Here is a 22097-nt window from a genome sequence, read left to right on the forward strand (position 1 = left end):
GGGAACCGAGGGAAGCGGGAGTTGTGGCCAACCCGCGGTGGTCATGAAATCGGGCCGATAAGCTCTATCTGAGGTCTACGGATTTTCCGCCCAGTGCCACCTACAAGTTACTCATTAGTATGCATTGATAGTTGGTGGAGTGTGGGCATCGGAAAGTAATTGAAAGGGATATAAAAATTAATTTACGAGCTTTGCACGCGAATCGAGTTTCCTCCCACTCGAATTCAAGTTGCGCCACGTGTGTCTTATGTTTTGTGTGTGTGTGTGTGTGTGTGTGTTTAGACTGTAATGCATATACACCTGTCATTGGATATACATACCTTTAGATAAGGTTTACCCAAAGGAAATTTGGCGGCCTTGAGAGGCGAATGAAAAAATAAGAAAGGGATATCAACAAATAGATTATGCTAATTAAAATGAGAAAATAATAAACAATTAACTGCAATGTTGATATATAAGTTAAAAATATTCGAAATCTGAATATGTAGTTACTCCTTTTAATTAGGGGCAGTATATTTGGAAAGTATTGCACCGCTTTTTGGCTCACTGTATGGCAACGCGCCACTTGTTTACCCATGCCAAATCGGATTCAAATCAATGTGAATCTCCTGAGCGAAACAATTGAAAGCATTTTTGTTCGTGGCCAAGTGAAGTGCTTTCCTCCGTGCTTTTTCCACCCCCCCTGTCCTGATCCTGCCGAGTATCCTGCGAGTAACTGACTGGGGGCATCCTTGTCGCTGACAGTCCAACCATTTTGCGGGTGTCCATGTCACGGCAGCAACAGCTGAAAAATAAACGTTCTCTTCTACAACTGGCACACACACCCACCCACACACACATATCACACACACACACACCTACATTGGGCCACGTGAAGACAAACACTTGAAAATGAAACCCCACTCGGCAGAAATTTTCCGTGTGTTTTTCTGTTTTTTCCAAAAGATGCTCAAGCTGCCACAATGGCAACTGGCGCGATGAGCACGATGATGACGATGATGGCAACACTGGCAGACAGGCAGGAAACACGTGCAAACCCATAAATACAGGGCCCAGATAGGAGAAGGCCAGGTGAAATGCGAGCGGAGGCGAGAGAAAGTCGGGGGAAAGCTAGGAGCGAAAGGTACATAAGTTCGGTGTATCGGAGCTTCGGGTTTTCCACTTTCTCGCTTTGGCAAATAAACGTGCGAAAAACGCAGTGAAATAGAAAAATTAGACAGCTGGAATGGACCCTATAGATACCCTAGCAGAAAGCAATATGTCCTGCCGAATATAACTGGGAAAACAGAAGCCGTACGCGAGGGGTTTCATGTGTAATATACACCGCACAAAATTAGTCATATGTATTTATTTGGAAAATATTAGTACATTAATGTTAGTACAAAAATGTTAGGTGAGTTCCTGCATTAATTTTAATTTTTGAATTTAGAAAATAGTTCGTTTATTGTCACATCAATATTTCTTTAAGTGCACTTATGCTATCCAGTTGTGGTTATGAAAACAGTTAGCTGACTTGGTTGGTTGCCTGCATTCCAGCTGGTGTTATTTCAGTGCCTCCTTCCATCTTCCACTTTCCACCTCACCCATTTTCCGCAACGCGGTGCAAAAGCCGAGAAAATTCAGTGGCGGGGGGGGCGTAGGGTGAAAAGCTGTAGCTGGCATTTTGCGAAAAGTGTGCCACAGATTGCAGCAACTCACGTGCATCCCGAGCAACCTTACAACCATGTGTTTGTGTGGCCGGAGCTGAGGTGAGGCATCCTGATGACGCTTGAGTCCCATATTTTGCACTTTGACGGCTGCCAAGCCAACACGAACGCACCGCCGCCACCCACACTGAGTGCCAAAAGTAAGACCACAAAAAATGACACGGCAAAGAAATGATTTTTCAGGGGCTTCAAATAAAATTTGCCTGCCTGCCTTTCATTTAAGCCCATGAACTTTGGCGCTTAAGTTGGCTTAGAGGATCCATTTACAGGAAGATGGGTTTGCATAATAAAGGCCATTATTTGATTTCACTTAATTGGGAATAGGTCAAAAAAAAATAGAAGTATTTCTAATGATTGAAGTTATTATAGTTTATTAAACTACATAATTTATATTTTCAATGGGAGAGTGCTACTTTTGTTGCTACCAATTGTGGGGTACACCTACTTTTTGCCACCACTGTTTAGTTCTAAACACATATTTGCGAAGATCAGTATAGTGTTGGGTTTTGTGGGCGTGTCATTACCTCGGCGCCACTGCGATAACCAACCTCATCAGCGTGCAATGCCTGCGGCGATTTGTTTTACATTCTGTTGCCTCCCGAGACCAAAAAATCCCGCCACCCCCTGACCCACTCAACCACTTAGCCACCCACTGCAGCACCCAGATCACAGCACCACCCATTTATCCGCACCACCTAGTTTTCGGGCGTTGCGTGTGTGTTTGTCAGTTCGTTCGTTTGCAGTTCACAAAAAATGGCAGTTCCCACGCTCTGCCACAAATAAGAAGTGAAAAAAATAAGTAAAGCATATGCAACACAATATTTCATGGAATATATCAAACATGGAAATTTGATTGGCTTCTGCTCACAACCAGATGCACCGGCATTCGAAGTGCTTTTGAGCTGCAATTTCTCCTTGAGAATGCAAAGAGTTGTATGGACTAACAGCTACCCTTTCGTGCTAAAACTAGGATTGATCTTGCGTATAGAAGAACATAATGATTTGGTTGTAAAGTATTAAAGTGTATTTAATAGGGTATCCCTTCTGTCGATTTAGTATCGAACCTCCACCAATAACCCCTTCATATTCTGCCACTTTGTCTTGGCCGTTCGCACACAGAACGCAATTTATTATGCAAAATCAAAATATGTTTGCCAACAACACACACACACACACACACACATGTAAAAGGGGAAAAACTGAATAAAAACCAGAGCAGATGCCAGAAGGAAAAATGTGCGCATTTCTGTTTTTCTGTTTTTTGTCAAGGGGCAGGAACTTTCGATGAGTTGAGAATTTCTCTGACCAAGCTGACATGACGCCGCCAAAAGTCCATTGTTGTTTGGCTGCTTGGTTAAGGGAGTCCGGAAATTTTCTTTTTTTTTCTTTTATTTTTTATTAAATAATGTCAACAAAAATCCAATTTCCTTTTACCTTCCCGTTTGAATATTGCGCATACTTATTGGTATGCAAGGACACCAGGAATCTACGAGTCCAGGAAGTCGCGAGTCGAGTCCTTAGCCCATCGGTATTAGGGCTGCAGGATGCAAGGGAACTGGGGGAGCTGGTGGAAAGAAGCATGGGGCTCTACCGAAGTGCACTTGACATTTTACTGGGATTTCGTGATGGTGGAGCCGGCGATATGCAACCGCAGCAGCGAGTGCTGCACTGGAATGCATTTCCCGCCTGACTGCACGTTTTCTGCTTGTTTAGTTAAGCGCCTTGGCGTGCGGTGTACGTGAATGCACTGCGAGAAATTCCCACGCCCCGCCATCGATTAGCATTCGAGCGTGTTTGTCCTTTGCGGAAAGTGAGAAATTGCCGGAGGATTTTAATTTATTCTGCGATTGCATGCCACTCAACTTGTTGAGCGTGACTGCCTCGAAGTCATAAAAAAAAAACGTGTTATTGCTGGTGGCAAAAATGTGAAAGCTCAATTTAGCTATCATTTAAATTAACTATCATGGATATAGTTGAATAATGTTTAAGATAATATTGTATTAAAGACATTAAAACGTATGAATAATTTATGAGCAAGAAATGCTCTTTAAAGTCGAAATATTTATTAAGAAACTGTTTATTAAAGGGCATCTCGGCAGTCGATCAATACCTTTCGTCGGCAGTTCGCATGCAGGAGGAGATTTGTATTTGTTTTCATCATAATTTTGTGCGGTTTGGCTTCCGTTGCAGTTTACCTTTCGAGCGGCATATCCGCTTTCCGTTTTCCGCCGCACTCCATCATCATGGCGAACGGAAAATCAGGTGGAGGAAACTCGAGACGTTGCTGGCACACGATTATTGTGTATTGTTATAATAAAGTTCAGCTTCATTTCCTCTGCCGTTCGGCGGTGGTGCCTCCATTTTTCATAGCCCCCTTTCCCATCCCATGACATCCCATGCCATCGCAAGCCATCTTTTGCCTCACGCTCAAGTGCGTCTAAGTATGCGAGTCCTTTTGTTGTCCTCTCTCGCCGACGTCCATGGCCATGGATCCATGGATCCTTGCACTTAATTTCCCCTCCATGTTCACATGGCTGCTCCTCGACCATGTCGACCATCTCGCCATCGGAGAAGTGTTTGCCCTGCACTCCAGTTTTTTTTGCTCAAGACCCGAGGAGACGGCCACCTGACCTTCGGAATCGAATGGGGAATGGGAATGGGATAATGGTAATGGGATTGGGAGTGCGAAACGTAGGAGACGTTTGAGATGCTTGGCATTAAATGGCCTGGGGAAGGCGTGTCGTTGGGCCATTTCCCATTTGCCCTGACTTTCCCTGTCTTTCCCTGTAAATTGTAATTTATTTCAATCTCATTTTAATAGATATTTATGCTTTGTTTTCCATTCGTCGCCGTGCGTCGCTTTTAATGCTTACATTTCCGGACATTTCAATAAATTAAGTTTCTTCCTCTGTTGTTGTTTCTTTTCTGCACTCGATTTGTTGACAGTTGGAAATGGAATTGCTGAAATGGGAGTCGGATTTCAGGTTGTCTTCGGGCTGTCGTTTTTGCATGCACACAGTGCGTATGATCGATATTTTTGGGTTACTCAATTTCAAAGCCTTCAATGTTTTATTGTCTGATATTTTCGATGACGTTTTTCCTTGTTCGAATTTCCCCCTCGAGCTCTTTAATTACTCGTAATCTAAGCAATTCGCCCCACTTTTCTCATTTTAGACCGGCAATTGTAAAATTTTCCCACGACTTTCCGTTAACGACAAGCAGTCAAAAAAAACAGAAGAGGTCGTTTAAGAGCTTAACAAACTAACGACTATTAAGGGGTTCGACAACGACGAATAAAAACTGGCAGCAAAGTGCTCCATTTTTCTTCGCGACTCCACGCGACTCGACTCAACTCGCATTTAACAAGAAAATCACATTAAATGTTGTTGTTATTGCCGGCGGGTTGCACATGCATTTGTTGCAGTTTTTGCAGTTGTTTGCTAGTTTTGTTGCACGTGGCAGCGTCGACGGCAAAATGGGTGAAATGCATAAATCATTTGGCAAACAGGTGCTGGCAAGGAAAGCAAAAGCAAAAGCACTGGCAGCAGCATCGACTGCAATTTTGCCAAGTACCAGGACGAGTGCACACACACACAAGCACTTACGCATCCACACACACAGGCACACACACACATGCACGATGTCCTCGACAGGGATGCCAAAAATAAAAAAAAAATCCCAAAAAAGTAATCAGAGGAAAGCTGATGAATGCATTCACACAATTCAACTAAGATTTAGTTTAATGAGAGTTTACTTCAATAGCGAAAAGGATAACTTTTTGGATAGGCGTATAAACATTAATTTTATTATAAGACAGATGACATATTCGTAATAATAAAAAAATAAATAAAATATAAAAGATAAAATATAAATAAAGGCATTCCACTTTTGGACAACTATTTTCACTGCTATCGAAAAAATACGTGTTATTTTTTTTTAAAAACTGGAAAAAAAAAGTTTGTAAAAAAATCGGATATTTTTAATCGGTGTTTTTGCAATAACTTGGTCAAAAATGGGCGCACAGCTAATATAAAGACTGTTTTGGGCTGCTAACAAACATAGCTAACTATGTGTATACCTGCTTTTTTGATTTTCAAAAAAAAAAATTTTAACAAATTTTCGCATTTTCGATAAGGGGTACCATCATCAAAATTTGCAAAAAAGGGCAAAAAATTTGCATTTCAAAGTATGTACATGGATCGATAGGGAATTTTGTAACGAATTCAACGAGGTATGGCATTCCACTTTTGGACAACTATTTTTTTTGCTATCGAAAAAAAAGTGATAATTTTTTATCAAAAAATCGAAAAAAAGGAATTTTGTAAAAAGTCGGATATTTCAATCGGTGTTTTTGCAATAACTTGGTCAAAAATGGCCGCACAGCTAAAATAAAAACTGTTTTGTGCTCATAAGAAACATAGCTAACTATGTCTATCCCTACTTTTTCGATATTTAGAAAAAAAAAATTTGGCAAATTTTTGCATTTTCGATAAGGGGTACCATCATCAAAATTTGCGAAAAATGGCAAAAAATTAGCATTTCAAAGTATGTACATGGATCGATAGGGAATTTTGTAACGAATTCAACGAGGTATGGCATTCCACTTTTGGACAACTACTTTTTTTGCTATCGAAAAATTTTTGATTATTTTTGATCAAAAAATCAAAAAAAAAAATGTTGTAAAAAAATCGGATATTTTTAATCGGCGTTTTCGCCATAACTTGGCCAAAAATGGCGACACAGCTAAAATAAAGACTGTTTCTTGCTGCCAATAAGCATAGCTAACTATGCCTGAAAATCTTTGGCTTAAAGTAAAAGACAAACTGGTTCGAAAATGGCCAACTTTGCAGCACTGTTCGTGGTGCAAGGTTGGCGGCATAAAGCGTTCAGCTCCTTGTTGCTGTTCCTGCTGCTGTTGCTGTTGCTGCTGCTGCTGTTGTGCAGTTGCATAAGTCTATCAATAAATAATACATTTTTACTTCATTGAATTTGCAAAAGCAATACGTTCGATAGACTCCAGGCCGAACGCACCGCACTCCTGGCCCCAAAAGATTGGGCCAAAGGATGATGTGCATGTGAATGTGCATGTGAATGTGGATGTGGATGGATGCTGCTGCTCCTGATCCATTTGCCAGTTGCCAGCGAACCATTAATGATGCAGCTGCAGCTCCAGTTTCAGCCTCAGATGAAATCCATCGCAACGGCTTGCAAATGTGCGAACGAATTTCTTTCCAAAAATAATACTTCCCAAATGGGGTTCCACTCGAATCGTTTATTGTTGAACGGTTAACGTAGTAAGCAACTGGCTTTCTTTAAAACGAAACAGAAATTGTCAAACAATTGGGAGCAACACTTAATTTTATATACATATATATATATAGAATATAGAAAAAGTACGAATGAATTTTTTTTCTTTCATTTATTACTGTTTTTGGGGCTAACTAGGTGTTGCGTTTTAGTCAATTTAAAAAGCCAGTTGGTGGAACATTGCTTCTCCATCCGATGTGAACTTCCTCCGGTTTAACCACAGCCAGGACTATCGCTGCGAGCGCCCTCCATGCAGGGATACGGCTTGCATATGGTGTTGCTGGGAGCCGGCGGACCCTGATCCGCTCCAGTGACCGCTGCCGCTACCGTACCGGCTGCTCCGCCCATTCGAGCGGCGGCGGCCAGGACCTCGACGGTGCTGTATATGTTGGCCACGCCCACGATTAGCATGCCGCCCGCAGTACCGGTGGGCACGCTGTTGGCATCCTGTACCTCCGTGGGCGAACCATTGGTGGCCACTGCTCCGGTTGGTGGCTTGTTCGTCGTCGTCGCTGGTTGCACCTGTTCCTGACAGTTGGGGGAGCACTGGCGGCCGGGAATCTCGGGAATGGCGCACGCCTTGCTGGGATGCGGGCCAATGTAGAAGGGATTGAAGGGCTTGTCGTCGGACTCCAGGGTTTTCATGGCAACGCTTAAGGGGCAACAGGTAAAAAAAAGAGAAGAAGGAAAAACACGGAGTTATTCACACGGAAAATTTTTGAATTTATTTGGCTAGTTTTCCGAACTGTTCGGTGTAAGGTTGGCCCCAAAACTGATCGAAAGTCCCATACGGATGGCCTAATCTAACCGAGTTTCATTACGTGGCCTACTGATTAAGAATTTTAGTTGTTAGCTGTGTTAGCTGTTATATTTTGTATAAATGTAATTCACAATCATTGGCTTACAATTTTGCAAAACATTTACATGTCAACTTTGCTAGCCACAATTTGCCGAGAAGGCAGTTGTCTAGTTAAGTGTACCATTTAGTAAATAGGATCAAAATAGGTTAACAAGCACGCTTACAACAGCTTTATAATTTGCACACGCACACAAACGCACACTAGCACACACATGCACGCACACTAGCACACACATGCACGCACACTAGCACACACAAATGCAACGCTGCTGGCAAATGGAATAAATGGAAATTCCTGGAAATAGTTTTCTTTGTTACATACTCTATTCCGATCAAATTAAGATAATTGAAAATAATATGGAAAAGGATAAAGTTTCAATCCTTGTTTATAGAAATGCTTTTAGCAAACACATGTGTTTCTAATTTAAATTATTAAGTGCTTCAAGCAGTTTTTGCAATATTACTTTGATCGGTTTAGTAACGAATGCCTTAGTATCTCAACTAATATATATTCTGCTCGATTTTACTCGCTTCTCACAGATGCCGCGCCGCTTAACCCCACTCTGCCAAACAAAGTCACCGCCGTAACCATGTAACTGTCCAACATGCTACTAAAACCACTAAAACCACTAAAACCAGCCAGCTACAATTAAAGCCAGCCGCTTTAGAGGATCGGGAGCAGGAGCAGGATCAGCTGACGGAGGAGGAACTAGCCGCTCTAGCAGCACAAAACATACACTGAGAGAAACAGCATGGCCGGGCCGCAGGTGCAGCACAGTCAGCGACCGAATAGCGCCTACTACACGGGTCTGAATGGTGGTTCCGGCGGCGGAGGAGGAGGAGGAGGAGTTGGGGGATCCTCCGCCGGAATGTCAAGCAGTGCATCGCACACCGGACTGCATGCCCTGCGCCAGGTGAGCAACGAAACGGAGCTAATCTACCGTGGAAGCCACAGCAATGGCACCGTCAACGAGCTGCCCTCGAGCGCCCAGCATCACCTGCTCACAGGACGAGCGGCCCAGCAGCAGGTGCACCACCAACAGCAGCAGGTGCATCACCAGACGGTGAGCAGCATCGCCGGCACCGGATCCAGTGTCACAGACGCCCTAATCAGCACCATTAATTCTGGCGGCGGTGCCGGTGGTAGTGGTAGTGGTGGAGGTGGAGGTGGTGGTCCCTCTGGCAGCAGTTGCTCCACGGCGGCCTTGGGCATTAAAAAGTCGAGCACGCAGCGCAGCATCGAGATAATTGTGGACGCCAGTCAGTGTGGCAAGGAGCTGGTGGCCAGTGGACCGGGATCGGGTGCAGCGGGCTCTGCGGCAGCTATTGTGTCCACACTGGACGTGGAGGATGTGGAGCAGGGCGGCGGCGGTCAGGAGTCCTCCTCCTCGCATAGGAAATCATCGCGACATCGCCATCGACCGCTGCACCGGCGGCTGATCACCTATCTGCGGAACCTCTTCCAGGGCAGCACCACCCAGAATGGTAAGGCAGCTTTTGTTCGGGGAGCAACTGCATCCACCTGGGCATTTCATACATTTCACTAAGGTTCTAGGGTTAGGCGATAGATAATTTATTCGGCTTTCGGGGGAAGAAGGAAGCCTAAAACTCTTTGATAGTATGAGTACATTTTTCTAGATTTGTCTGTTTCCTAAGAATTTAGTTTGAAATATTTCATTCAATTTAATTACATGTTTCTTGCATTTTAATATGGTTTCTTACTTTAAAGTTAACTTATGGTTGCATTTAAAATTGAAATATTTTTACCAAAGCAAATATTAATATTGACATTACTTATTTCTGTCTTTTAAAGAACAATTTAATTTTTATAAGCACTTTTCGATTTCCATTTGTCATCGCTGCACCCTTTGATTTCTTCTTTTTTTGTAAAGTACACTCTGATATTTGATTTTTATTTTTTGTTTTCTGTTTTCTTTCTTTCTGTGTAGCTGTGAGAACTCTGCTGGTTGCCTGGGGCTGCATCGCAAAGCGTAAGCGGCAATGTCTGTTCTTCACCCCCCCCTAGAAACCCTAGAGCCCCTAGTGCTTCTAGACCCCCTTAACCCTTACCCTTACCCTAACCGCGTCGCCTTTAACCCGATTGTTTCGCCGTTGGCCATGACTAACCCCTGCCAGAAACGTGCTAACCGTTTTCAGTTTGGGTCAATTCATGGCCATGAATCCACAGCCGTTGGCCTGGCCGCGTTGCAGATATATTTTTTGCGCATCTTGAGGTTGGCAGGCGGGAAAAAACGCTCGTAAAACGCGCCTGCGGTTCCGCGGCTGTTTTGGTCGCCTGGCCGAAATTTATGCATGGCGAACTTTTTCTTTTTTTCTTTGCGCACGAAAAATCATCACAGCGGCCTTGAATGGATTTGCTATTGAAAATCTATTAGGCGTTTGTGTTGGATGTATTTTTTTTTTTTTGCCTGTTGTGGGTGACCCCTGAAAATGGAAATTGCTTGGCCGTTCTATTGTGTTTGAAATTTTATTTACGAGTCTTTTGGGAGCTGTGGAAATGTATTTTAAGATCTAAGGTGATTGTCACAGCCCGAAAATAACTGCTAACTCTTACTTCTCATTTGAGAAGTGTTATGTTATAGGTTACCTTCAAAAAATGTACATTGTCAACATGGCGTATGATTAACAACATATTACTCATGCGCTGTGTTGCCACCTGGATAACATATTAAATTTCTTAAAGATTTTTAAGTACATTCATGAATTTTAAGGCACAATCAATCAAACTTGTATAAGTTCTTATATTTTCGGAAACCCTCAACGGATTGTCGAGGAAAACTTTTGCATTGTTACTCTTCAATTTCATTTGATTTGGTTTGATTTGATTTAATCTTAAGAGCAACGAAAGCCTTCGCTTAACCCTTTTGTGTCTGCTGTGTCTTGCATGATTAATTATGGAAATTGATGGAGCTCCGGCTGCTTGTGCTACCCAAGTCGAGATTGCATTGATTGTTTACGACTGAACTATGCGAGCGGATCCCTTTTGCTGCTGGTTTTGCTGCTTTGGCTCCTTGGAAGTTCACTCAGCCATCGAGTCCTTCGAGCAGCTTCTTTTGTCAGTTTGCCCGCCCTGAGCTCTCCGCCTTCATCCGGGCTCATCCTTGTTTTTTGTCTGTTCCACTTAGTTCCCTGCCATTCAGTATTTTCCCTATTCGATTTTCCCGCCCAATTTCCATCACCCATGGAAATCCTCCCCCCCTTTCTCCGCCGCACAAGAGCAGTTGGCAAAATGATGAGCTCAACATAAAAGTTGCATGGCTCATCCTGAAAATTGAATGCAGGAACGGCTGAAGAGGAAATCGATATGGAAAACAATATAATATTTGTTTGTCAGTTCTTCGATTCGAATGTTTCACACAGCGATAAATATGGGGTTCATTTCGTGCCAAAATGTTAAACAATTTGTCAAAGGTAAACAAAATTAATTATAAAGCTTGTTGACGTTTGAAAGGGAATAACGAGTACTCTACTAATGGATTGAAAATATTCCTGAATCATTTAAAAAAGTCAAACTTTATTGGTAATTTATATAATTTACTTACTAATTAATAGACAAAACTTTTAATTATGGAATTATACATGTATATATTTAATAGTGGCAAAAAAGATGAGGTTTTTATATATTACAATTTAATTGTACCTGAAGTTGATTTCGATGCCAGTTGTGGCAGTGGATCAGGGTAACAGGGCCATGTTGACAATGGCAGTAGACAAGAAATCGAAACTCTCAACTGAAATTGGACGGTTGGACCACGGGAAGTTTGCATCTCACTGGCCCACCCTTGACTTTCACCACTTTCCGAGAAAGTATTTTTTGGCTTTTGCAATGGGCGACGGATTTGCAGCTTGGCCAGCGATGAGAAGCGGCGCAAAAGTTTTATTGAAAAAGTTTGATGAATGACAAGTTGGCTTCCTGCGAAAACCAGCGACTCCATAGCGCCAGCAACCCCAAAATAAGCGCCCCAAAAGTCCACCCAACTTTGGGCACTCCATTTCTCATACTTCGGCCCGCCAAGTGACAAATCGCTGGCTTATGTTATCAAATGACATGGCATTTAAATGTTATTTAAGGCCCGAAACTTTAATTAAGTTTTAAAACGCGCGCAAATTGAATCTAAATTTGTTTTAGTGGGCAAACTTGTTGGCGGCGAAATAACGAGCAGCAAATTGTGTACAAAATTGTTACAAATCAAATAAAAGTATAACAAATGCCTTTTATTTGATTTGTAACTATTTTGGGTAAATTATTTTTTGTACTAATCTAACATCTCTAATTGGTCTTGGGTTTTTTAAGTTGTCCAATATAGTTCTCGCCCATTCCATGGCTCCACATACGAGTACCAAAGTCAAGGACACTGAGTATCCTTCGTCAGCCTTGGCCGCGACAGGCATTTCAATTAATTACAAGAAGGGCGGTCGTGGGAAGGGGGGTTTCATGGCCCAGGGGCCACGAGGGAGATCGGGAGGTCCCAAAAGGGGAGCAGAGCTGAGTATCCTGGCAAGGCTAAAAATATACTGACTCAAATGAAAGCGAGCAGAGCTGCAATCAGGCAAAAATATAAATTACTGCAAAGTGTGCTTCTGACTTTAGGTGCACTGCATAAATCTCTCAAAAGAGGAAAGTCGCGCATTATATTTGTGCATACAAATATATATATATATATCCAAAAAAGAAGTGTTTCGTATTAAGTAACTGGTATGAATTTCTGTTTACTTTATTTGTGTATAAGGTTTCCTTCGTGAAGTGTATAAAAATAACACAAAAACAATTATAGCGCGTGTGTGTGTGCGTAGGTTGAAAATAAATTGAAGCCACTGCTCGTTTTGGCTTTGGTAATTGGCTTACTCCACTTGCTCGTCGGTTTGCCTCGTCCTGCGGATTTCCCTTCGTGTTCGCTGAATGTTTTGCTCCTTTTCCATTCGCTTCTGTTTTTTTTTTTTTTGCTCTCAGTGCCTCTGGCTGCATTTTATTGTCCTGTCCTTTGCCATCGCCTGCTGTCTTTTATTTTCTCCCGTTTTTCTGCTGCCTTATCCTCGCGGCAGCTCAATCAGTGTATTCGTCTTCCTTCGCCCTTTTGGCCCCCGGTTTTGTTTGCCCTATTGCCCGTTTGCCTTTCTGCGCTTTAATGCACTTCATAATTTCTTCATTATGCCACGCCCATGCCCACGCCGACGTCTACACTTTCGATGGCAGAATCCAGAGCCTGGAAGGTAATTGAATTCGTTGTCTGCATTTTGTGGTCGCTTCATTTAGTGCACTTGATGGTCTTATTTCGCCTGGCTCTGGCTTTAATTATGATTTCATTATTTGCTGTTTGTTCGCCGTCGCTGCTGCTTATTGCATATAATTTTTAATGGCCACCGCGATGTTTTAAGTGCAGCGAGTCCTTTGAGACCCGCTTTACCCAATGCCCCGTTGTCAGGCCCCACTTCCAGCTCCTAGCTCCCAGCTCCCAGCTCCTGTGTCACAGTTTTGTTTGACTGTCTCTTGTTACTCGCTTCTTGGCACACTTTCTCGCCTTTCACCGTCAGCCAAGCGAAAGCGGAGGTGGCAAGGACGTCGCCTGTCGGCGGCGGTAACTGTGTCGCAACTTGGCGTTCATACCCTGTAAATGCGGCTCAATCGGTCGTCTTCGAATAACAGAATTCATTCGTGTTAATTTTGTTAAATTTTAATTGAAATATATTTCTTTTTAAATAATTGCCCTTGTTCTTTAGGAAATTTCCTTTTAAAAACTTTTACCCCCCTAAACAGGAAACATGTATACTATAGTCATAAAGCAGTGCACAGGAAGTGTAATTGGAAAGCAGTTTGCACACTGAACTGCTTTGCCGTTTTAGAGGCCATCTTGGCTAATTTGGCAGAAGTAACAAACATATCTGAGTATTTTAAAGCTGCAATACTTTTTTTTTTTAGTTTTAATGTGTTGTAGGGCACCAAGCCGTTGATGCAGATGCCCGCCTTTCGTGTGCACATGCATTTAAGTGTCAGGGCCTGCCACATTTTAATTTATTTAAGCGCATTCGGCGCGGCCGTAAATGAGTTAAGTGCATTTCGTCTCTCACATTATCTGGCCCCTCGCACACCTAGTGTGTGTGCGCTAGTGTGTGTGTGTGTGTGTGTGGTTTCTTATCAGGGAGTGTGCAGGGATTTGGACACGCCCCCCTTTTGTGGGCAAGCAATTTGTTTTGGCCATTGTCTGAGGCAGCGACTGCAACTCGGATCCAACAGTCGCGACCGCAAAAATGCGCAATAAAACAAAGCAGAAGCCGAAAAAGTTTTTTCATTAACCCCCTCCCCGCGCCGAAGCCATCCACAAACGTCTGCAACAATGTGATGGAAACATGCTACAAAGTTGCACTGCTTTCATTGCATGTGTGTGCCAGTGAGTAAGTGTGTGTGTGTGTGCCGCCTTTAGAGGAAAAAATTATACGAAATTAAATGAGATAAGTGTCGGAGCATTGTCTGTGCGGCAAACTTGCAGTCCAACTTTTTACTCGCCTTCTTTGCTAGTTTTTCCCCCTCAGTTTTTTCCATTCCACTTACATTTGTGTGTGCTGTCCATGTGTGGATAAATCTGTTTTTAGTGGGATTTCATCTTGACGAAAAAACGAAAACAGAGGAAAAGGGAAAATGCGGCTAAAGTACACATTTCTTTATACAATAAACTATTTTCCAGGCTAAGCCCAGGAAATGAAAATCCTCTGGCTTGAAGTGAGGCTTTAAAATGTGAGACCAAAGAGCTTAGGTTCCATTGAAAAATACATACGCAAGTAATTTGACCTCTTGAATATTTAAACACTGGTGCATGCGGATCAATTTAAAGCTTGGGAAAATAATTTATAGCTCAGGAGTTTTGCATATAAAATGCGTAATTTTTTTAAGTCTATGAGTATTGCTAATTTGCTGCAATTGTATTCAAGCTTAGCTTGGTAAGAAGTACTTACGCACTAAAATTTAATTACTGCAGCTGGGCAATTGAAGATTTTGAATCGCTCTGAAGTAATTTTAATTTTTTAAAAGTCATAAAGAAGTTTAGCATTCGAAATCCCTAAAAACCTTCAATAGCTAGCATAAAATTTAATTTCCTTTAGCACGCGAAAAACGCTTATACTCCAACACATCTTTTATTTGTTCGGTTTGTCGATCGGAAAAGCAGAAAGAAAGCGGAAAACCCAGAGATAAAAATGAAAGCAGTAAAATCAGCCAAAGGCATTTGAAGATGTTCTGTGTGCATGTGTGCGTGTCTGAGTATCTGTGAATACTTCGATTGAGTGCGCATCTTCAAAGGCATTCCACCGCCCAGACGAATCGCCCATCTACCGTCCCTTCCCTTCGCAATATAAAATACATATATATTTTTTATTAATTTGCACTTTCATAGTTGACAAAGGTGGGGGCGTGGCTGTTGGCGAGGTAAACATTTGGAAAAACTGCAGTCGCTGGCACTTATCGACATGCCGCACACTTGAAATTGAACGAAAGCAAATATTTTTATTGCACAACAAAACGGAAACAAGAACTGCAGCACATACCTAATAAAAACCAATGCCACACCCCCAAAATGCCAAAAAGGGGGCTGTGCTGGCTGCGGTTTTTCACTTTCCGCATTTACAACTGCAGTCGAAATAGAAGGCGTGTTTAAACCAAACAAAAAAATACATACATACATATGTATATGAAATAAATGTTATTTCTTAAAATGGAATATATTTTTCGATACTTTACTCTGAATTGAAAGTGACTTTAATATAGACGAATTTTTCGTAATTGACCGCTATTATTTTGGGCACAGCTGTTTGTGTGAGTGTGTGGGGTGGAGCATGCAAAAATATTTGCACTTGAGTGGCGGCTGCTGCTGCTGCTGCTACTGCTGCTGCCCCTGTTGCAGCGGAAACGGAAACATGACACCTGCGCAGCCACACACACACACGCGCATACACACTCATAGGGGAAAAGGATGGGATAAGGGAGGGAAAGGGGCTAAGCGAGGCGAATGCAGACAACGTTGGGCAAACAAGCGCAAACCGAGTCGAGATAAACAGGAACTTATTATGCGAACTCATGCAAGATGAGGTGAATGGGCGGTGGGCGGGTGCGGCAAATAAGTGGGCGTGGCACGGCGTGGTGTGGCACTGCAATTGCAGTTGGGTTCGGTTGCTTTGTGCTCTATCTGAAATTACACGGACAACAATGGCAATCCATGCAACAACTGCCCGCAAATGCCCTGCCACTGTCATCCTCTTGTTTATTGTTATGTTTGCCAATTGCCAGACCACAGCTGCCACGCCCTCCGCCCGCCGCCCAGCATCGCAGCAACCCAGCCACCCACAACAAATGAGGCATGTGTTTTCACACCTTGACCCCAGCAGGTGGCATCGAAATAAAAACCAAAACAAAAACCACAAACTAAGACCAATGCTCGAAGAGACTAGTACTCAGTAGTTCGAAGTGAGAGTAAATTCAACGGTTCTCTATTTGCTATTAATATTCATACTCATGAGACTTAAAAAGGCATAAAATAGAAAATAACCATCAATTATTTATGTCACAATATCAAGTGGCCTAGTATGCACTGCTTTCACAACCGCTTACCCTGTTTGGCAAGCAGTTGACGAAAAAAACGTTGCCTGCATTTGGGCGCTGGTTGCGATTTATTTTGTTAGAAATTCGTTTGTTTTTCGCCCAACAGCTGTCGCATCATCAACGCAAACCGTTTTGTTTGTCGCACAAATAATTTAGACATTTACGTGAGAATTCCGAGCCAGCAGCTGATAATAAAGAGAGACCCAAATAAAAAATGAGGCCAAAGGACAGGGGAAGGCGAGAAAAATTGAGGGACAACTTTTTTGGTATATTAAAGCCAAACAAAACGCCAGATGCCAGCTGCACATGAATATATATTAGACTTAATGCATTTCGTCAACAATTTGCTCACAATGTGAGAAAGATGCAAACGATGCCAGAGACATAAAACGCAGAACCCCAAAGAATGCGAATGCAAATCCACTCGAGTGTAACGACTGAAAAGATGGCAATGGAAATGGGAACAAGAAATAAAAAAGAAGCCATAAACAGACAAAATGAGTGTCAGTAGTAAGACCGAAAGGAATGTCCAAGGAAACCCCGAAAAAGAAAAACCGATTGCCGTAAATTAGTTAAACTAAGATGAATTTTATACTGCTGTTCTCTTGTTAAAAACCCTCAAAATTATATACATACACACACATATTCGAATAATTTTTAATTTGTCATAAGCTACTTGCCTTTAGATTTTTATTTTTTGATAGCAGTTTTTCTAGTAGGCAGCGGCTGTGAAAAGTAAAACGAAATATATAAGCGCTCGACTTTGACTCTCCAATTTTTGGCCAAAATGAAAATGCATTTGCACACATGTGTGTGGCGTAAGCCAGCAAGCAAATTAAAAACTAACGCCAAAGGCAACGACAACTGCAGGCCGTCGTCTGCAGACCAAAAACCACCCATCATCCCACCCCTCCCACTTTTCCCATCCCCCCGCCCCCATGCATTTTTTACTCTTTACTTTCCCTTTTACCCTGCGCCCCTCCTTTTGTTTCTAGGTGGAAACCTGCTTTTCGGGCGCTTAGCATGGCCAACAATTCAACGCCCTTGCCTAGAGAAAATGTACAGCCTCCCTCCCCCTCCCCCCCCCCTTTCCTGGTGCCATGAATTTCCCACGCTCTTCGCTTTTCCCCCATTTTCCCCGCTGCCCGGTCTCATGCATTTTTAAGCAGCCATTTGTCAAGCGCGTGAGCTCAACTCACAAAATTTTCTCTGTGTGTGCAACTAACTGCATGAACACTAGAAAAAAGGTTTCATTTCACTTCCAAATAATAAAAATGGAAGCTAAAAATATTATAGTAAACTCGACAAATATTTTGGCCAATAATTATAGTTATACCTAGTTATACCTTCATTGAATAAATATACAAATATATATTTTGATTACTTTCTATAAACTAACAACTGGCTTTACTCTTCCCTCTGACTTACAACATTGTATATAGAAAGTATGCCCCAAAATGTTTGAAGTGCAGTTAAAAGTAGTCGCTGTGTGCGTGTGTGAGGTTAAAACTTTTAATTAACTAAAATTGAGGCGCCTCAGCCACAAAGAGCACCATTGAAAAGGAACCACGCCGACGCCAACGCCAAAGTCAAAGTCAGACCGAGGCACAACAAAAACTCAAGCGGCTTTTACCTTTTTGGGAGGAAACCAACCAACCGCCACTGATAACCCCCCTTTGACACCAACACCTGCCACGCCGCCCATGAAGGCAGCTCGGCGAAAAACTTTCGACAGGCAAAGTACAAGATACTTAAGGCAACTGCCAAGTCAATTCAAACACTTCGAGCGACTCAACAGATCAAAATCGCGTGTGTCGCTTTTTTTTCTTTTTCTTTTTTTGGCGCAAAGGAGGTGCAGTGGAAGGGACTTTTGAGGGGTTTTCTAGGGGCCTTCTTATGGTGGTCTTGTGGCAATAGCAAGCTGGGACTAGAACATGCCCCAAAGGCAACGAACGTATTCATGCTGCGGATTTGTCGTACATCAGACAACTGCTCCAGAAAATTTAAAAGAATTTGTATTCCCAGAGTTCTGCCTTTGGACGCTGTTTCCAGTTAAAAGACTACACTTTTCTCAGAAAGCTCTCAAGTTAGAATTTATATCAAATATTTCGTTGTACTAAACCATTCGAACCTATGAAGATTCTTTTAAAGAACATTTTATATACTTTAAAAGTTGTACAGCGTCATTGCTTCGTGACTTTCAATTTGTAAACTCGTGAAAAAATGCTGAGTATCATTGTCAACGAAAAAGTGCGCAAGATTCTAGCCAACAACATTATAAATTAAGTTAATTTGATACCTTCCTTGTTAAATTTTGCTGAAGTATGATTTAATTCTACAAAAAAACCATTTAAGCTGAAACAACTTTTTCTATACACAAACATAAGCTTTGTAGCCCATTTAATGTGTGCTCTGTCCATTTACATTTGCAGATTCGGAACTGGAGGAGTTCGAAACGCCGGCAAGGTACAGGCCCGACTCGCTAAGTGCGCTGAGCCGCGCCACACGCTTCACGGAAGACGAGATCAAACGAATTTACCGGGGATTTAAGGCTGAGTGCCCGACGGGCGTCGTCAAGGAGGACACCTTCAAAGTGATCTACTCGCAGTTCTTTCCACAGGGAGGTTCGTGCGGTACAGTATACATTGTTTCGTTAACCCTTCTGACTTGAACTAGTGATTACTAACGCCTGCCTTACTGTATTGTTGCTCTTACATATCTGCATTAGCGCCATTTCAATTGATAGCGATTAGCCGATAGCACTTATCGGTCTCACACGCTAGCCAAACAGTACAGTCACCACCAAAACATTGTGTAGTTCGACTTGCAACATCCCGATCCCCGATAACGATAACGATCCCGATAGCGATAACGATATCGATATCGATCTAGATGTGTGTGCTCCAGTTCCGTGTCGTACTATAATCTAGAATTTAATGTTGACTTTGCAAAATAGTTATCTGTTGTGTTTGTTTTAATGTTTGTTGTTTGTGTCAATATGTTTTGCGTGAGCGTGTGTGTGTGAGAGTCACATCATTATCAACACTCTTAGGTTGTGTTTTCTATATTTTATATTTCTACAATTTGTTTTATATCTGTTGCTTGCCACCTAACAATTCACTTTTAAAGGAATAAATTAAATTCGGCCCAAAACTGGAATTCGTTTCAAGCGCTTAACTCCAATTGATTTGGTCGAAAGGGTCGAAAGCGGAAACGGAAAATGAGAGAGCGGAACTCGAATGGAACTCGAAGTGGAAATGAAAATGAGAGTTACGATTAGCAAAGGACCACAAAACAAATGGCAATTGACTGGAGATTTCCCACCGACCCAAGCACTTAGCACTTAGCCCCCTCCCCTCCCCTCCCCAAACGTCGTGACCAGGAAAAGTGAACCCAAGGCAAAAGCCATTGATGAAACCGTATGACCCATGGGCGGGGCTACCAAAGAGTTGCGGATGATCATCGGGGAAAGCCAGTTCATCACGACGATGATGATGATGATGATGATGATAGGAAGGAGGATGGACTGGGAGACTGAAGACTAGTTGGGAGGTGGAAGGATTGGGAACCCGAGGATGATGCTAATGACGATGCTCGGCTATATTCAGACTGGCCAAAAGGCGACTCTTTGTTTGGCTGGCCCGGCACAGGCTGGCCCTTGGCTTCTGAAAATATGAAATGCAGAAAGCAAATTAGCAAAAAAGCATAAAAAGCAAAATCATGTTTCACAAGTCGCGGTCGCAGAGGGGGCGTGCCAGCCAAGCCACCCACTTGACCTCGTTTGAACAACAAGTGAAATTTTGTTCTGCATTTTTTACTTTCTTTTTTTTTTTAGTTTTTCTTTTTTTTTTTTTGCTTTTGGTTTTGTCGAGCTTTCGGCCTGTGCACAATTTACATTTACATTTGCAAAAGCTGAAACTGAAACTGAAGATGAGACCGAGAATGAAAAGGGGATGGATTCTTTCAGTGGCCGGTAACTAACTGAATTTCTGATAGATTACTGCGGGCAACGGTCTGCTGCGGGCTGGGAATTCGGTTTGGGATAAGGGTTTGTTGCCAGCAAAAAAAAATCGAAAAAAATGTATGTCAAAGAAATGAAATGTAAAGAAAACTCAGGAAAAGGATTGGTTCGTAGCTAATTTTCTTAAAAGCAAAATTAGACTTTTTTTTTGACTTCTTTCTATTAGATTAACGTGACAAATCTTTGCATTAGATTAAATGTGACAAATTCTTGGGACTTATTTCAAGCAGTACAATTTAAATGACTGATTAAACATATTAGTGGACTGAAGGGCTTGCGTTGCGTTGCTAAACAAGCTAAACAAGTTAACAAGTTGAGCAATTCCCATGAATTTCCTTTGAATCGCACAAAATGGAGAATTCCTTTGCACCTCGCCATTCAGCCAGACATGGGCCATAAATTCCGCTAAGGCCGCTTGAATCCAGTTTGGGAAAAGTTATTGCTACACATGCTGGGACACTGAATTATTATAATAAACCTATTTTGACTAGCTACAATGGTGGCCAACACCAACGCCAATTGACAGACGGAAACGGAAACAAGAAATTCGCAGTAAACATGGGGCTTATGTATTTGCTCCCAATCCCGAGCATGCCTCTTATTCTTCATCATGTCGGCCGTTATCTGATGAAAAATAAATAATGAAATCATTTTTTATTTTGATAAGCTGCTTTGCCGCATACACACACACATACACAATCACCCACACATACCCACACACACACACACACACGAGACGGAGAGAAAAAAATCATCATCAAAGTTGGTGATTTATCACTTGGGCTGTTTTCCTCGCTGTATTTTCTTTTGCTTTGTTTTTCGCGCGGCTTCTTTTGGCAAATTTCTGCGCAAATTTTATAACAATTTTTACATGGCACATTTGCAGTCATTTTTGATTTGGCACAACGCACAAAAAACCCAAGGAGCAGATGCCATCCTTGCCATTGAGCTGTGACCTTGTGGGCGTGGCTCCCTGCGTCATGCGTCATAAAAGAACATTAAGCATCAAATAGCGACAATAAATTTGGACAAATAAATTTATACACCCGCGCGGTACGTGAATACAGTGCGACTCACGGCTTTAAAGCACTGCAAAGTTTAAAGTTCAAGCCCGTATTTGAATTGAAACTTTTGAGTAGGAGGAATTAACGAGGATATCTTGACTTCAATGTGTTCTTTTATGTGCAATTTGTTGAATATTACACAATTTTTAAATTCTTAATCATAATAAGTCGAAAATAACATTTAATTCAATAAAAAGCCTATTAACTAACAAATCTTTGCACTTAGCAAGCTGTTAAGCTAGTAAACTTCTTTCCAAATTGACTTATCGACTGCAAACTGTAAATGCAACAAAATTCGTGAATGGTCTGAACTTTAGCTTTATGAGTTCGCGTTTTTAAAATGACTTCTCGTTGCCCTGAATGTCATTTGATGGAGCTTTATGAACTGACGTCTTGCCAAAACGGTGTAAACGTTGTGAGCGTATAAAGACATGAGAAAAAACTTTGGCATCCAGCCGTAAACATAAACGCGAATCGTAAAAAAGTAGCTGAGCAAGTGAGCGCGAGCGCAATAATCAAAATGTTATGTGAT

General features: G+C 42.1%; 2 protein-coding genes across 4 annotated transcripts in view; one reads left to right on the forward strand and one right to left on the reverse strand.

Moving 5' to 3' along the window:
* Positions 1–22097, forward strand: part of LOC120455786 (Kv channel-interacting protein 4) — a 41439-nt gene that overhangs the window by 7068 nt on the left and 12274 nt on the right. The window contains exons 2-4 of one of the 3 annotated variants that reach the window (XM_039642242.2): positions 8413–9357; positions 9822–9863; positions 18913–19113. In XM_039642242.2, coding sequence (XP_039498176.1) covers positions 8625–9357; positions 9822–9863; positions 18913–19113 — 976 coding nt within the window. In that variant the 5' untranslated portion in view covers positions 8413–8624. The remainder of the gene's footprint in view (positions 1–8412; positions 9358–9821; positions 9864–18912; positions 19114–22097) is intronic. The other 2 variants (XM_039642245.2, XM_039642244.2) reach the window with 2 other exon arrangements.
* On the reverse strand, positions 7107–7800 carry LOC120455787. Its single transcript, XM_039642246.1, has one exon. It carries the CDS (start codon positions 7656–7658, stop codon positions 7227–7229), a length of 432 nt encoding a protein of 143 aa, XP_039498180.1. The 5' UTR covers positions 7659–7800; the 3' UTR covers positions 7107–7226.

This window comes from Drosophila santomea, chromosome X, assembly GCF_016746245.2.
Source record: "Drosophila santomea strain STO CAGO 1482 chromosome X, Prin_Dsan_1.1, whole genome shotgun sequence".
NCBI classification, from domain to species: Eukaryota; Metazoa; Arthropoda; class Insecta; order Diptera; family Drosophilidae; genus Drosophila; species Drosophila santomea.

Bases quoted from the DNA above. Each gene is read 5' to 3' on its own strand.
- LOC120455787 (XM_039642246.1), bottom strand. From the start codon at position 7,658: ATGAAAACCCTGGAGTCCGACGACAAGCCCTTCAATCCCTTCTACATT.